This window comes from Portunus trituberculatus, chromosome 41 (assembly GCF_017591435.1).
Source record: "Portunus trituberculatus isolate SZX2019 chromosome 41, ASM1759143v1, whole genome shotgun sequence".
Lineage (NCBI taxonomy): Eukaryota > Metazoa > Arthropoda > Malacostraca > Decapoda > Portunidae > Portunus > Portunus trituberculatus.
Window position 1 is genome coordinate 34,038,926 of NC_059295.1, and position 15,000 is coordinate 34,053,925.

Here is a 15,000-nt window from a genome sequence, read left to right on the forward strand (position 1 = left end):
TTCCTATTGACTCGTTACTGATGATATAGATACTGAGTTTGTTCCTTTTATCTCTCAGTCTTATTGTTATCCATACTGATCCAGACAAGTTATAATAAGGAGAAATATGTTCCATTCATTTGCCATTCTCTACTGTACCCCTCCAACATACTGACTCAACACAAGCATATTAGAGAAAAAAAGATCGTTCCGTTTCTTTATTTCCTACCGTACTGAATCAACGCAATTATTTTAACCACTTCAATATTGGGAGACATTTTAACCGTGAGATTTGTGTATGATTTGACCATTTTATTGAAATCAGGAAGGGTCTATGGAGGTCAGAAGATTAATGGCCACATTCTTCACTCTTAATACCCCCACATAAGTTTCTGAAGTTGCATAAAATCACCAAATAATAACCAAAATGAATATGAAAACGCGTAAAAGTGTCTGTTTGTTTCATCTACCACTCTCTACCATACTCTCTCTACGATACCGATTCAACGTAAGATTGTTAACGCCTTCAGTACTTGGACACATTTTTACCTTGAGTTTTGGGTGCGATTAGATGATTTTATTTACATTATGGAGGGTCTATAGAGGTCAAAAGATTCATGGCCGGAGTCTTCACTATTTTAATCTCCCCACATAAGTTTCTGAGGCTGTATAAAGTAACCTAACAGTAACCAAAATGAATATGAAAACGCGTCATGGTACTCAAATGGTTAAGAGTAAAAAAAATACCTTTCTTTCATCTACCACTCTCTACCATACTCTCTCTACGATACCGATTCTACGTAAGATTGCTAACCCCTTCATTTTTACCTTGAGTTTTGGGTATGATTAGACGATTTTATTTACATTAGGAAGGATCTATGGAGGTCAGAAGATTCATGGCCGGAGTCTTCACTATTATATTCCCCCACATAAGTTTCTGAGGCTGTATAAAATCACCAAATAGCAAGAAAAATTAATATAGAAATGCGCGTTATGGTACTAAAGGGGTTAAAAGGGTAAAGAAAATCGTTCCATTCATCTACTAATCCTTTTGTTATCTTATCATCCACACTGATTCCTCGTTAAATTATGTTAAGGAAAGATACAAGCATGGTGTGAGTGCGGCCTTATTATCCCCTTGCTCAGACAGACGGACGCCGGTGCCCCGCTGCCGCTTGTGTCGTAAAGTCAAAAGAAACGTTAGTAATTGCCTGAACAAACACCAAACTCATTACCTACAGGGCGTGTCCAGCTTCTTTCTCTCTCTCTCTCTCTCTCTCTCTCTCTCTCTCTCTCTCTCTCTCTCTCTCTCTCTCTCTCTCTCGCCGGGAACTCTCTCAAATGCAAAGAATTAAATTATTGTGTCGTATTTTTAGGTAAATTTCTTAAAGTAAACAAATTCTTCTTCGTCTTCGTCATCGTCATCTTCATCTTCTTTTCTGTTTTTTCCTATTTTTTTTCTTCTTCTTCTTCTTCTTCTTCTTCTTCTTCTTCCTCATTTCTATTTTTTTCCTATTTTCTTCTTCTTCTTCTTCTTCTTCTTCTTCTTCTTCTTCTTCTTCTTCTTCTTCTTGTTCCCTCCTCCTCCTCCTCCTCCTCCTCACACTTTACATTAGGCAGTGCACAATTTATCACAACCATCCTCGTAAGGGTCAAAAGCTTTCCTGTTGTTTGTTCTTGCTTTGTCTCCTGCTCCCTCCTCCTCCTCTTCCTCCTCTTCTTTCTCCTCCTCCTCCTCCTCCTCCTCCTCCTCCTCCTCCTCCTCCTCCTCCTCCTCCTCTTCGCACGCTGCCGGTGTTGTGTGTCGCAGAGGGCGGCGGCTGTGGCTTATCTCTCCCATTTTAAAACTCAAGACACCACAGTAATGTTGTCAGTCACCGAGGCGGGTCGTGTTACTGGGGTGAGGTTGCGGCGTCCAGCTCGTCCCGACCCCCGTTCGAATCCCAACGATACCTTCCCACAATTTTTAATACGTCACCAGGTGGTTTAGAATATCATACCTGTTACTCATCTATCCTTGTGCTCTTTTTTTCACGTTCTTTATATTTTTCTTCTATCTTGATCTCTGGTTTCGTTGTGTAGCTCTTTTCCTTTGTTCTCTCCTTCACTTCTGCTTATTCTGTTGTTATTTGTGATGTGTAAGACTAGAGCGGCTGGTGAAGTAATATTTAAACTATCCGCATGAGGAATGTCGGTTAGTTCTCTTAAGGAAAGCATAGAGAATGAATGTTGGTGGGCGTTTGTGTGTAATTTGTGTTTGTGTTCGTGTGTGTGTGTGTGTGTGTGTGTGTGTGTGTGTGTGTGTGTGTGTGTGTGTGTGTTGAAATGTGTGGGTATTATAGACTAAACATTCAACGTATTCTTTCCCTCACCAGATACTTTAATGCAACTTTCCCTTTTCTTTCCTCCCTCACACACACACATACACACTACACCGACCCCACAAACCTATACCACACTCCACACCACCCGCAACAATCCCACATCACCACCACACTCTACAACCCACACCACACGCACCCCAACACACACCATCACCCCAACAAACCACTCCTCTTCTCAACACACTTTACACACCTCCCACCACACCCCACATCATCACCACACTCTACAACCCACACCACACGCACCCTAACACACACCATCACCCCAACACACCCTACACACCTCTCCCACACCCTTCCACACACACACACACACACACACACACACACACACACACACACACACACACACACACACACACACACACACACACACACACACACACACACATGCACTATTCACCCACCACCAAACCCACCAACACACCGCAAAACAAACACAGTGGAGGAGAAATGCATGGACGAGAGGCGGGCACGGCAGGAACAGATAGCCAACGGCGAACGTGTTTATGTGCCCAACTGCCAGGAGGACGGTTCATACGCCCCTCTCCAGTGCCACAACTTCACCCGCTACTGCTGGTGCTCTAGTCTGGACGGCATCCCCATCCAGGAAACCGTCCAGTCTGGCACCCTACCTACGTGTCCAGGTAAGAGGGAGAGGGGAAGGAAGGTAATGGAGAGAGATATGGGAGTGAGGGTAGTTAGACAAGAGCAAGGAAGAGAGGAGAGGGAAAAGGGATGGATAGTTGTAAGGGATAAGAAAAGAGCAGGAAGAGAAAGAGAGGTGATAGGTGGTAGTTATGAGAGAGAGAGAGAGAGAGAGAGAGAGAGGAATGATGGTAGTTAAAGGCTGAATAGTGAAAGATAAGGGCAAGAAAGGAAGGGGAGGGAAAAGATAGTAGTATTTGTGAGGGAGAGAGAGAGAGAGAGAGAGAGAGAGAGAGAGAGAGAGAGAGAGAGAGAGAGAGAGAGAGCATAATGAAGGGAAAAAGAAAAACACAAAACAAAAACAGGAGCGTGCAATGATATAAGGATACCCTCGGCCCGCTCTGCCCTGCCCCGCTCCGCTCCGCCCCACACAATCCTACCCCCCCCCCTCTAGTCATGTACCTCTTCATAATTTCCACTAACGCCTATCTGCATCTCCCTTACTGGTGCAGAGAGAGAGAGAGAGAGAGAGAGAGAGAGAGAGAGCGCCTGGCGGAGGTGAAGAAGGAAGCAATGCACGGAGGGGCAGTGGAGAAGGAAGATTTGCTGGAGAAGGCGAAGGAGGAAGAGGAGGAGGAAAAGGAGATTTGATGAAGGAGGAGGAAAGGTAGGAGATAATGTTGATGGTGGAGAAAGAGAGAGGATACGAAGAGGGAGAGAAGGTGGAGGAATCGTTCTTTTAATGGAGGAGGAAGAGGAAAAGATGATACTGGTGATGGAGAAAGAGAAAAGGTAGGAGAAGGAAGAGAAGGAAGAGGAGGAAGAAGAAAAATAGATAACGATAGTGATGGAGAAAAAGGAAAGATAGGAGAAGAAGGAGGAGAACGAAGAGAGGAGGAAGAGGAGATGGAGGGGAAGAAGGTGATAGTGGAGGAGGAGGTGGAGGAGACGGTGGAGTGGTTGCATAAACTACTTACATCCAGAACCGCGCGGCTCACCGACCTAACCACTTGAGAAGATGCTTGGAGGAGGAGCAGGAGGAGGAGGAAGAAGAAGAAGAGGAAAAGAAGAAGAGGAAGAAGAAGAGGAGGAGGAGAAGGAGGGAGGGAGGCAGGGAGGGAGGATGAGAGGAAGATTGCATAAACTCCACGGTATCTTCCCATATCATTTGGAGTCCTTCAAGTGGAAAGTCAGAATTCTAACTTATATTTTGGCGTCGTGACAGATAATGAAGGAAAAATAACTCAATGAAAATAGATAAATGAATAAGCAGATAAACAATATGAAGTGAAGATTAACTGATATAAAGATAAGATAGTAGCAATAACTGATGAAAACTGTAACGGTAACATTTTGGCTTGACTCAGAAAGTGCCATTAAAATTAGTCAATACTGTTAAAATGGAGTAGATCAAGCCGTGGTACAGTGGAACCATGCATGTCTTGGGGTCCGAGGGGTCTCCAAGCACACGGGTTCGAATCCTGTCCACGGTCCGAGTGTAGGTTGGGCTTCCTCACTCCGGACAACGGTTTTCTAAAGGGGTGGAGGCTTTTAGATAGGAGATACCCCAAAAGTATCCCCTTTAGCCCATAAATTCCCGAGAGAAGCCAAAATGGTATAAATAATAAAAAAAAAACTTACAATGATGGTCTCGTAACAAGAACGCGTTATCTAGAAAAAAAAATCTCCATCTATCTATTATGTTTTATTAGCGCCATCTAGTTATGAAATTATAATGTGTACCAATCGTGAAGGGGCATTTGGGCGTGTGGCAGGGCAAGGATCCTTCTTTGATTCATGCACGCTCCTGTTATAGTGTGTGTGTATGTGTGTGTGTGTGTGTGTGTGTGTGTGTGGAAAGACTGGAAATGCGAGGAAGGGATGATAGGAATTACAAAAAGAAGGTTAGGGAAGTTAGAAAAGGAAACAAGAAGGGAAGGAAAAAGAGAAAGGAAATTGTTGGAAGTGTAAAAGCTGGTGAAGACTAAGGAGATTAGGAAATAAGAAAGATTGGGGAAGAAAGAGAGGCAAGAAAGTTAAAAATGACAAACTAGAAATGAAAATAGGACTGTTTTAAGGAGAAAATGAAAGGAAGAATTTAAGATTAAGTAAACGAAGGCAGAGAAGATAAATTAGGATAGAAAAACGAGATATGAACAAAGAAACGATTAAAAAGGACGGGAAGGTAAAAAGAAATCAGAAAGGGAGGTATTGGGAAGGAAGAGTTAAAAATAAAGGAAAAAGGAAAAAATAGGTAAGGGGTATTGAAAAGAAAAGTTAAAAAAAGGAAGAGGATGGAAAGAGTAAAAGGGACAGTTAGGGCAATAAGTTAAATGTATCATATTTTGGAAAGAATAAAAAAAAAGGGAAAAAAAGGAACAAATAGGAAAAGGGTATGGAAAAAGAAGTTAGAATAGAGAAAAGGGATAGAAAGAGTAGAAAAGGGGATGGAAGGAGTGTATAGAAGGGACAGTTACCTGAAGAGAGTTAAAAAAAAAGGAAAAAGGAAAAAAAAATAGTAAAAGGGAGTGGGGAAAGGAAAGTTAGGAAAAAGAAAGAGGTAGAAAGAGTAGGAGGAGTAATTAGGAATATAAATTAAGTGCAATATATTTTCCTTAAAGTTATTGTGTGTTGCTTGCATATTTTTTTTCTTCCTTTCAGACACAAATAGTTTAGTGCACTTTGATAATTGTGTGTGGAGAGTGTGGATTGTTGATTTTTGTGTACTAACTGCACCTCAATTGTTTCCTCCACTCCACCATCTCTCTCTCTCTCTCTCTCTCTCTCTCTCTCTCTCTCTCTCTCTCTCTCTCTCTCTCTCTCTCTCTCTCTCTCTCTCTCTCTCTCTCTCTGGTTGTCTACTTTCTCTCGCACTTTTGAATAATCCTCACGGCATGCTCGTTTTACTCCTCCTCCTCCTCCTCCTCCTCCTCCTCCTCCTCCTCCTCCTCCTCCTCCTCCTCCTCCTCCTCCTCATTTACCTACTATTCTGCTAACATTACCTCTCCGTACCAATATTAAAATGACCAATGTTATTCCCTTTTCTCCTCCTCTTCTTTCCTCTCCTCCTCCTCCTCTGCCTCCTCCTCCTCCTCCTCCTCCTCCTGTTCCTCCTCCGGCCTGCGAGTAGACCGGCACCGTGAGGCCCCCAGGACGACGGCGCCACCAGCAGGAGCAGGCAAGTCGGGGAAGGAGGTGGTGTCGAATCCTGCCAGGGAGGAGTCTCTTAATACTCTCCTGTCCCTGTCCACCGCCACGCCCGCAGGCCGCCCCAACAAACCCCCCCGACGCGGCCCCAGTGCGTCCCTTCCCTCGCGTTGCGTCGTGCCCTCCTCCTCCTCCTCCTCCTCTTTTTCCTTTTAGTCTTCTCCTCTTTCCTTGCTTTCCTCTTTCACTTACTCGAGTCTCTCCTGCTGTCATAGTACATCTCTCTCTCTCTCTCTCTCTCTCTCTCTCTCTCTCTCTCTCTCTCTCTCTCTCTCTCTCTCTCTCTCTCTCTCTCTCTTTGTGTTTTCCTTTAATTGCACCAGCACCCATTTGTTGTTAATTAGCATTGTACGCAGCACCCATCTCCTCCCTCTGAATCTCTCTCTCTCTCTCTCTCTCTCTCTCTCTCTCTCTCTCTCTCTCCTATGACCGTCTGTGCTGTGTGTGCCTCCCGCGGCTGGCTGCACGGCCGCCTGCATGCAGCCTGTACCGCACGATGCTGCCAGACGTCCTGCCCGCCCGCCGCCATCTCCGTCCGTCGCTCGAGCCGTCAATGAGACACTGAGGCTTCGAAAATAGTGCCCGTTTATTGGTTCACGCTTATCTTTATTTATTTGTTTATTTATTTTCTATTTGTTCATCTGTTTTATGTATTTCATTTTACGGGACAAAGCGAGTTTTGTCTACAATTTTCGGAGATATGAACGAATGAATGATTTTTTAGTCTTTACACGTATTTGTGTTCATTTACAAGCTCTTTTAGTGTTCATATGCTCATTTTTTAAAAATCATTTGTGTAGTCAGTGGTAAGGAAAAGTTTCATTCATAGAACACCGAAACTTGTTATTCGTTTTTGCGAGAATACGAATTAGTGTTTTGGTTCGTATCTTGAAAACACCGATTTCTTTTAGTGACATACCTGCGTTTTTTTTTTTTTTTTTTTTCGCGACACTACCGGAAATGACCAATAGAAAGATGGAGCATTTTGCAATTTTTTTTTTTTTTTTTTTTAACGTTTTTTCTTATATATGGAAAAGAGATTATTTTATCCGCACAACACGTGGCTATAAATTTGCAGTTTTCTTCTATTAATTTTCTTTTTTTACATAATATTTCTTTCCGTTGCACACTACGTAAGCAACATATTCGCATTTTTCTTTTTCTTAATATCCTTTTAAAATTTTTCCATCACATGTTTTGTCTGAGTGCGAAGATTAAGAAATATTTTGCTACCTGGTGTTTTGGACCGAGTGATGCGCCAGGAGATGTGACGCGAGGCACTGTGATTGGCTGCTATCGGAGGTGTGTGTGTGCGACGCAGAGTGGCCGGAGAGTGCTGACGGGCGGAGCTAAGGACGCCTGGCTGTTGATTGTTATGATGTGTTTGCATAGAGATGTTTCGGGGAGAGGTGTGGCGGGGTAACCTGTCTGGCACCTGTTATACTCGTACCTGGTGCCTGGTTACCTGTGCCGCTGCTTCACCACCTGAGTCTGCGTTTTTCCCCATTATTTTTATGCGTGGAGGCTGGCCAAGAACACTAAGAAGGTGGGGAAAGCCCGTTCATTTGTAGTTTCCTCCTTAAAAAAGTCAGAAAGGGGTCAGTTTTATTCCGTAGATGCCCAGACTCACCTCTCTTTCCTTTTTTTTTCAGCAGTTTTCTTGATTTTTCCTTTTCATATATGAGAAGATGGCACCTGGAAAAAAAGTAAGAAAAAAAAAAAAGGCCACTTAGATGTCTTAGTTCCAGAGAGGCCCAGATGTGTCTCTCCCCAAGTGTTGCCTGGCCAGGGGAGGAATGAGGAAGTCTGGGCTGCAGGGTCGCGGCGTACGGAAAGTGTGGCGGGAGCGGCGGGTTGTTTGGGCGGGAGTGTGTGGACGGACGTGAGTTTGTTACAAGCACTGCACCTGCACGCTGGCTTCCTTTCCTCTCCCTCTCCCTCTCCCCACCTCCCGCTCCTGCCTCCTTGCCCTCCCTACTCCTCCACGCACTCACTTCACTTGCATGAGTTTGCATGTTCTGGCGAGTCTGTGTGCGTGTGTGTATGTATGTGTGTGTGTGTGGGGGGGGAATTTGTGGGGAGGGGGCGGTGATGACTCGTGTGTGTACTACTGTCATGGTCGTCTGTCTTTAGAAGGGATGGAGGATGGCGGGGGATCTTAGAGGACTTCAGGCAACGAGATAAGAACTTCACTCACTTATTTATCTACTTACTTATTCACTTACATGATTACCACTGGCAGATGTTACTCGTCCAAACTCATGTAAAGGAAGAAAGGAAAGAAAAGATAATAAAGATGCTTACTAATGAAAACAAACAAGATATTGACAACCACTTAACTTTTGTACTCTTCGTAACGTGGAGAGAGAGAGAGAGAGAGAGAGAGAGGATGATTAGTAGTCTAGGGAGAAGCTGTGTTTCGGTTAAGAATGAAGAAGGGAAGGGTGGTGATGGGATGGTTTACCGCCTAGAGGGACGGAAAGATGGAATTAGGAAAGGGAGAAGGGAAGAAGAGAGACAGAGAAGAGAGAAAAGGTACTCTGGGTAGGTACGAAATGAATAGAGAGGAAGAATTATGATGTAAAAGAAAGATGACCAAGTATTTTCAACTGTTACGAAGAAGAGACTTATTAAAACAAATGAAGTGAGAAAGTGGGTGAGAAAAGAGAGATTTAAAGGGAGGAGAGAAGGAAAAAGGAGAGTTGTAAGGAAAGGAGGAAAGCAAACAAGACAATTAGAAGAAAAAAACTTAAGTAAACGAAGGAAGTGAGATAAAGAAGAAGAGAGAGACTTAAACAAGGGAGATGAGAATGGAAGAAACAGAGAGAGAGAGATAGATAGATAGATAGATAGATAGAGAGAGAGAGAGAGAGAGAGAGAGAGAGAGAGAGAGAGAGAGAGAGAGAGAGAGTTAAGGGAACGAGGGAGGTAAGGAGATTCTTCAGTTTTCTCAAGGGACGTAAGAATTCAGGGAAGGAAAGGGTGTTCTGTGCTGCCGAAGGAGCGGGAAGATTACATAAGACATATAAATAGCAAATACCAGGAGATCTTTCGGTCAACAAGGAAGGTGTCTTGTGCTGGTGGGCAAATAAACACACTATGGATACATTGCGTGTGTATTACAAAACGCCGCACTGTCAGTAAAGATGCCAGGCCGCCTTGAGAATCACCATATAGTAATGCTTGTCCTGGTGGTGCTCAAATAAAACAGTCTGCACACAATTACTACGTTAGACTGGAGAATGGATTAAGGGTATTTCTTGTCAGTAAGGATGTCAACTACAGGAAACGACGTGTGAAAGAACAATGAATAAAGGAATAGCAAGAGAGAATAGAGGAAGAAAATGACCAGTGAATAAGAGGAATGTAAGGGACGTGTCTTTTTAGTGTCAAAGGATCAGTACCCGTAACTTTGTATTCATTTACCTCTGTGAGTCCTTTGTACGGAATTCCTTAGCTGAGAAATCCTTTATAAATTCATGCTAGTGAAGGAGTAAAGAAGGAAATGAGGGAGGAGAGAAGGAAGAATGGATAGCAATAGAAGGCTAGACGAAAGGATTTTTTTACTGATGAATTAAAAAATGAATTAAAAGATAGTAAGGAGAGGGGAAAAGTGGTGTTAACTCGCAAAGGGAAGGACGGAAGGATAGGTAGAAAACATCAATAAAGGAGAAAAAGAAAGAGCTTGTAATATGAAAAAAAAAGAATTAAGACAGAAAGAAGAAATGAATGATGTTGTAGAGTCTTAATGTAAAAGTGAAGGAATGAAGGAAGAAAAAAGGAAGATACTGTTGTTAATGATTAGTTAGAAAAAAAAAATATGAAGGTAAGGATGAAAAAAGGGAAGACAGAGCGAGGATATAAATGGCTCTGAAGAATGGAGTGAAGAATAGGAGTGAAGGAAAGAAGGATAGAGGGCAGGAAACATTGGTAGTAATCTGTAAGAAAGACCACGAAGATAATGATAAAAAGAGGGACACAAAGGGAGTGAAGGAAGGAAGGAAGGATAGAAGGAAAGAAATAATGAAGGATGAAGGAAAGACACAATTTGTAATCAGAAAGGAAACAAATGTAATAGAGAATAATTACAAAAAGAGGATGTAATTGAGTCAGAGAAGGAAGGAAAGAATGGTAAAAAGGGTGAAGGGAAAAAGATGAAGGGAAATACAATTACTAATCATGGAGGAAAACACAAAGATGAAAATTAAGAAAGAAGTTACGTGCAAAAGGAGGAAGGAAGGATAGAAGGATAGAAAGAGTGAAAGAGGAAGGGAAGATTATATTAGTGATCTATAGGAAAGAAAAATTAAAGAAAAGAAGTACACGCACAAAAAAAAATGCAGTTGATTCTGAGGAAGGAAAGAAGGAAGGAAGGAAGGAAGGAAGGAAGGATATAAAATAGAAAAAAATGAAAGATAAAGTGAAGATAATATTAGTTTGTTAGAAAGAAAAAAAATAAAGAAAATACAAATACAAAAGAAATATATAATTGGTTCTGAGGAAGGGAAGGTAGGAATGATAGAAGGATAACAAGAGTGAAAGAGGAAAGGAAGACAATACTAGTGATCTATAGGAAAGAAAAAAAAAATAAAGAAAAGAAGTACAAAGAAAATATACAGTTGATTCTGAGGAGGGAAGGAAGGAAGGAAGGAAGGATAGAAGGAGTGAAGGAGGGAGAGAGGGAGGGAGGGACGGGCAGGGTAGTTTGAGGCCCCGCTGGGTAAGGTTGCTGGTGGCTGGTGCGGCGCCGGGCCAGGCTGGTCTTAAGACAACAAGCAATTAATATATTTTGGTGGGGAGAAAGCAAACTGATCACCGCTGTTGTGTTGTATCCAGGCGGAAGGGTGGAGAGAGAGAGAGAGAGAGAGAGAGAGAGAGAGAGAGAGAGAGAGAGAGAGAGAGAGTGTGTGTGGAAGGGGGGGGTGCATGGAAATATATCAAGCCAGCCATCACACATGAGAGACAACAGATACTATGACGGGAGGATGAACGAGGCGCGACAGAGTTGTGATGGTGCTGACGGAGGAAGAGGGATGGGGAGAGGAACAGCTGCTGACAATCTCCCGAGGGTCTGTGGGTGGCAAGGATGCGAGGGGAGGTGGGTGAGAGGCTGGGGGGAGTGGAGGAGGACTTGTGTGTATGTAACTAGTGGCAGAGATAGAGGGAGGGATGGAGAGGGAGGGAGAGGAGAAAGAGGGGTGGGGAAAATGAAGAAGGAAAGAGGGAGAAAGAGAAAAAAAAATGACAAAAAATGCAAGTAAAATGAAGATTGTTTTTATTTTTGTATTTATAATTATTTTGCTTCAATATGGTGGTTATGTGGAGAACGAAAACCGGCTCATGTGTGTGTGTGTGTGTGTGTGTGTGTGTGTGTGTGTGTGTGTGTGTGTGTGGTGATGGACGAGCATATCGGTGAATAAGCTAAGCAATGGAGTCTTCAGCACACGGCTAGCATTACGGAGAGTGTCGATGAGTAATGGCCGCTCCAGAGGCAGGCATGCAAATAAGACATGTTTTCCTCCGTGAATTATTGTTAGCCAAGCAGTGACTCGCTCCCCGCTCGCCACGTGCTGATCGTCTGGACATCTCGCCGCCTCTCCCACCGCCGTCTCAGCCACCTCGCCTGTCTCAGCTCTCACACGACGCCCAAGTAACGATGATCCTCAAGAATAAGAGCAAAATTAGGTCAAACAAGTCGCTAAAAGGAGTAATGATGGACTAAGAACGAAAAGGAGATAAAAGAAAGACTGATGAACAAGTAGAGAATAGGAAGAAAGAAGAGAGAGCTTAATGAAGTGATAATGGAGAAATAGAGGATTGAAAGAAGAGAGAGAGGAACTAAAAGAAGGAGTGGTGGGTGAATAAATGAGATAGAAAGAAGGAAGAGGAACTAGATAAATAAATAGAAAGAAGGAAAAGGAGCTGCAAATAGTAAGGAATGGTTTGGAAAAAAAGAAAAAATAGACAAGGAAGAGCTCTAAAAGAAATAATGATGGGCAAACAAACAAGCTAAAAGAAGAAGTGATGGGGGAAAACGGGGAAGCTGGAAAAAAGGGGAAAAAAAAAACTAAATGAAGAAAAACGAATTTGAAGGGGAAACCAACCACAAAGCGAGGAGAGAATAAAATATAACAGTTTAAAGCAAGAAAATTGTGATAAAGGAGAAATAGAGAGCAGGAAGAAGAAAGAAAAACCAAAAGAACGAATGGTGGATGAACAAAACAGGAACTAAAAAAAAAAAAAAAAAAGATCGACAGACAGATAGAACTAAGAGGAAAATAAGCAAACCATAAAGATAAAGAGAAATAGAGAGATAAAGAAAGAAAAAAAAACATAAGCCGCTGAAGAAAGAGAAGGCTAAAGAAAGGAAGGAGGAAAATAAAGGCTCAGGAGAAGAGAGAGAAGGAAATACGTAGCCACAAGGAGGAGGAAGACCATGAATTACTGAAGGAAGAATGATTAATGGGAAAGAGAGGGAGAAGAGAAAAAAAAGAGAGACAGTGAGAGAAAGGTAAAATCACGCATAGGAGGAGGCCCAAAATAAAAGAATCTTACGTACTAGGAAGGATAAATCGAAAAACGCATAAAAGAGAGAGAGAGAGAGAGAAAGGTAAAAATCAGACATAGAAAGAAGCTAGAAATAAACAGTCTTACGTATTAGGAAGGATAAATTGAACCAGACATTAATAACTTGAACAGCAGGAGCGCGACAAAGAGAAAGAAGAAGGCTAATAACAAGGGACAGAAATTAATGTGGATATCCCCACAGAGAAAGAAACAGAGAAGAGAGAGAAGGAGAGAGACAAGAAAAGTAACATCAGCTTGGCCTCGCGGAAGACTAGCAGATTAACCACAGCGGGGAGAAGAGGAGGCTAACCGCGGGGGGCAGAACAAACTACTTAACGGGACGGAGGAAGGAACAAACAAGCTAAACGCCACCAAAGAAAACATCACAAAGACCGCAGGAGTAAGATGTATTAGCATGAGAAAGCAAGAAAACAAGGAGTAATCACTAGGAACGCTCTCCAAAACACGCCCCCTTCTACCCTCCCTCTTCCTCCATTCCTCTCCCCGTCCTCTCTCCCTCTCTCTCTCTCTCTCTCTACCACCAGCGGTCGTTGCGTGTACTTAACTAATCACTCACAAGTTCTCAGTTCACAATAATCGACTCCCCGGTAAGGAATGATCCCGGATTTAACAACAGCGGAGTGACTGAAGCAATTGAAAACTTGAAGACGAAGAAGATAGCAACAACAACAACAACAATAGAAACAACAACAACAGCAGCAGCAGCGCCACCAGCAGCCAAAATAATAAACGATTCTTGTGGCTAAACCTGTTGCTGGAGAGAGAGAGAGAGAGAGAGAGAGAGAGAGAGAGAGAGAGAGAGAGAGACGTTAATGTGTTTGGGTGTTGTTGTCAAGTGTTTCAGGTGGTGGTGGTGGTGGTGGAGGTGGTGGTGGAAGTGGAGGAAGGAAGGTGCAAGGAAGACAAAGCTAATTGATCTCAGCTTACCTGCGTTTAAGTGGTCATCGAAGGACGTTCCGAGGTTTGCGTTAAGTTTGAGTCCTTGGTCCACAAAAGCTTCAGTTCTACAGGATTCAAAGGGTTGGTGTTGTAATCCTTCCCTTTACTTATTTATTTATTCATTTTTTGTTCTTCTGTTCATTGATGTCTCCAAAGTATTATGCCAACATTGGACATAGGAAAGAAAGTCTATTCTTCTGAACACCTTTCCTTACATGGAGGTGCTTCTATACTGTTTCTCCGTTGTTTTTCTTGCAGTTTAAGGTTTGTTCCGCATTGGAGTTTTAACCCCCTTCACTACTAGAGACGCATTTTCATATTCATTCTGCTTACTATCTAGTGATTTCATACAGCTTCAGAAACTTGTGTGCTGGTTAAAATAGTGAGGACTGGCCATTATTCTTCTAACCTACATAGACCCTTCCTAATGTAAATAAATACCAAAATCCCATAGTAAAAATGCGTCCCAGTACTGAAGGAATTAAGGGTTAAGGTCTCAGGGTATCGAAGACTTGCACTACCGTAACTCTCTCTATCTTAGTTTAGAGGAAGTGATATGGGTTTTCAAAGGTGTTTTCGTGATTCTTTCTTTATTATTTTTCAATCTTAACCCGCTTCAGTATTGGGACGTATTTTTACTTTGAGTTTTGGGTATGATTAAATGATTTTATTTACATTAGGAAAAATTTATTGAAGTTCAAAGAATAATTGACAGAGTCTTCACTATTTTAGTCCCCACATAAGTTTCTGAAGCTGTATAAAATCACCAAACAGTAACCAGAATGAATATGGAAACGCTTCATGGTACTGAAAGGGTTAAATTCCCACTGAAGTTATTGAGGTTTTGATTAAGGGTGTTGTGATTCTGTTGCTTGTTTAAAAAGACTCGTGTTGAAAAAATTGAGGCTTTCATGGTTGTTTTCGTGATTTTATCGTTAATTTGTTGTATTGTTGAAATAGTTACTGAATTTCTTTTAATGTGTTCTCGTGGATACGTTGATTATTTAAAAGTTTCAAAGGTGTTATCGTGACCTTGTTGTTCTGCGCCACTAATTAAAAAAGAGATGTCCTGATATCCAGACTGATTACTTCCGTAGTCTTTAAAAAATTGTCTTAATCCGGCAACAAAACGCCTCAAAATACGTCCCATAATTGCATGTTAGTGGCGGGGAAGAAAGAGCTGCGTAGATAGCAATAGTTTATCCTCAGACAGCCGCCCCCAGCCTTCGCCCGCCGCCCAGCCGCCCAGCCGCCC

General features: G+C 42.4%; 1 protein-coding gene across 8 annotated transcripts in view; it reads left to right on the forward strand.

Annotated features, from left to right (window-relative positions):
- The window catches only part of LOC123517005 (SPARC-related modular calcium-binding protein 2-like), a 167,453-nt gene that overhangs the window by 90,399 nt on the left and 62,054 nt on the right, over positions 1–15,000 (forward strand). For 3 of the 8 annotated variants that reach the window (XM_045276816.1, XM_045276818.1, XM_045276817.1), the window contains 2 exons: positions 2,807–3,010; positions 6,142–6,309. In XM_045276816.1, the coding sequence (XP_045132751.1) occupies positions 2,807–3,010; positions 6,142–6,309 (372 nt within the window). Of the gene's footprint in view, positions 1–2,806; positions 3,011–5,672; positions 5,682–6,141; positions 6,310–15,000 lie in introns of all 8 variants that reach the window. The other 5 variants (XM_045276819.1, XM_045276822.1, XM_045276821.1 and 2 more) reach the window with 3 other exon arrangements.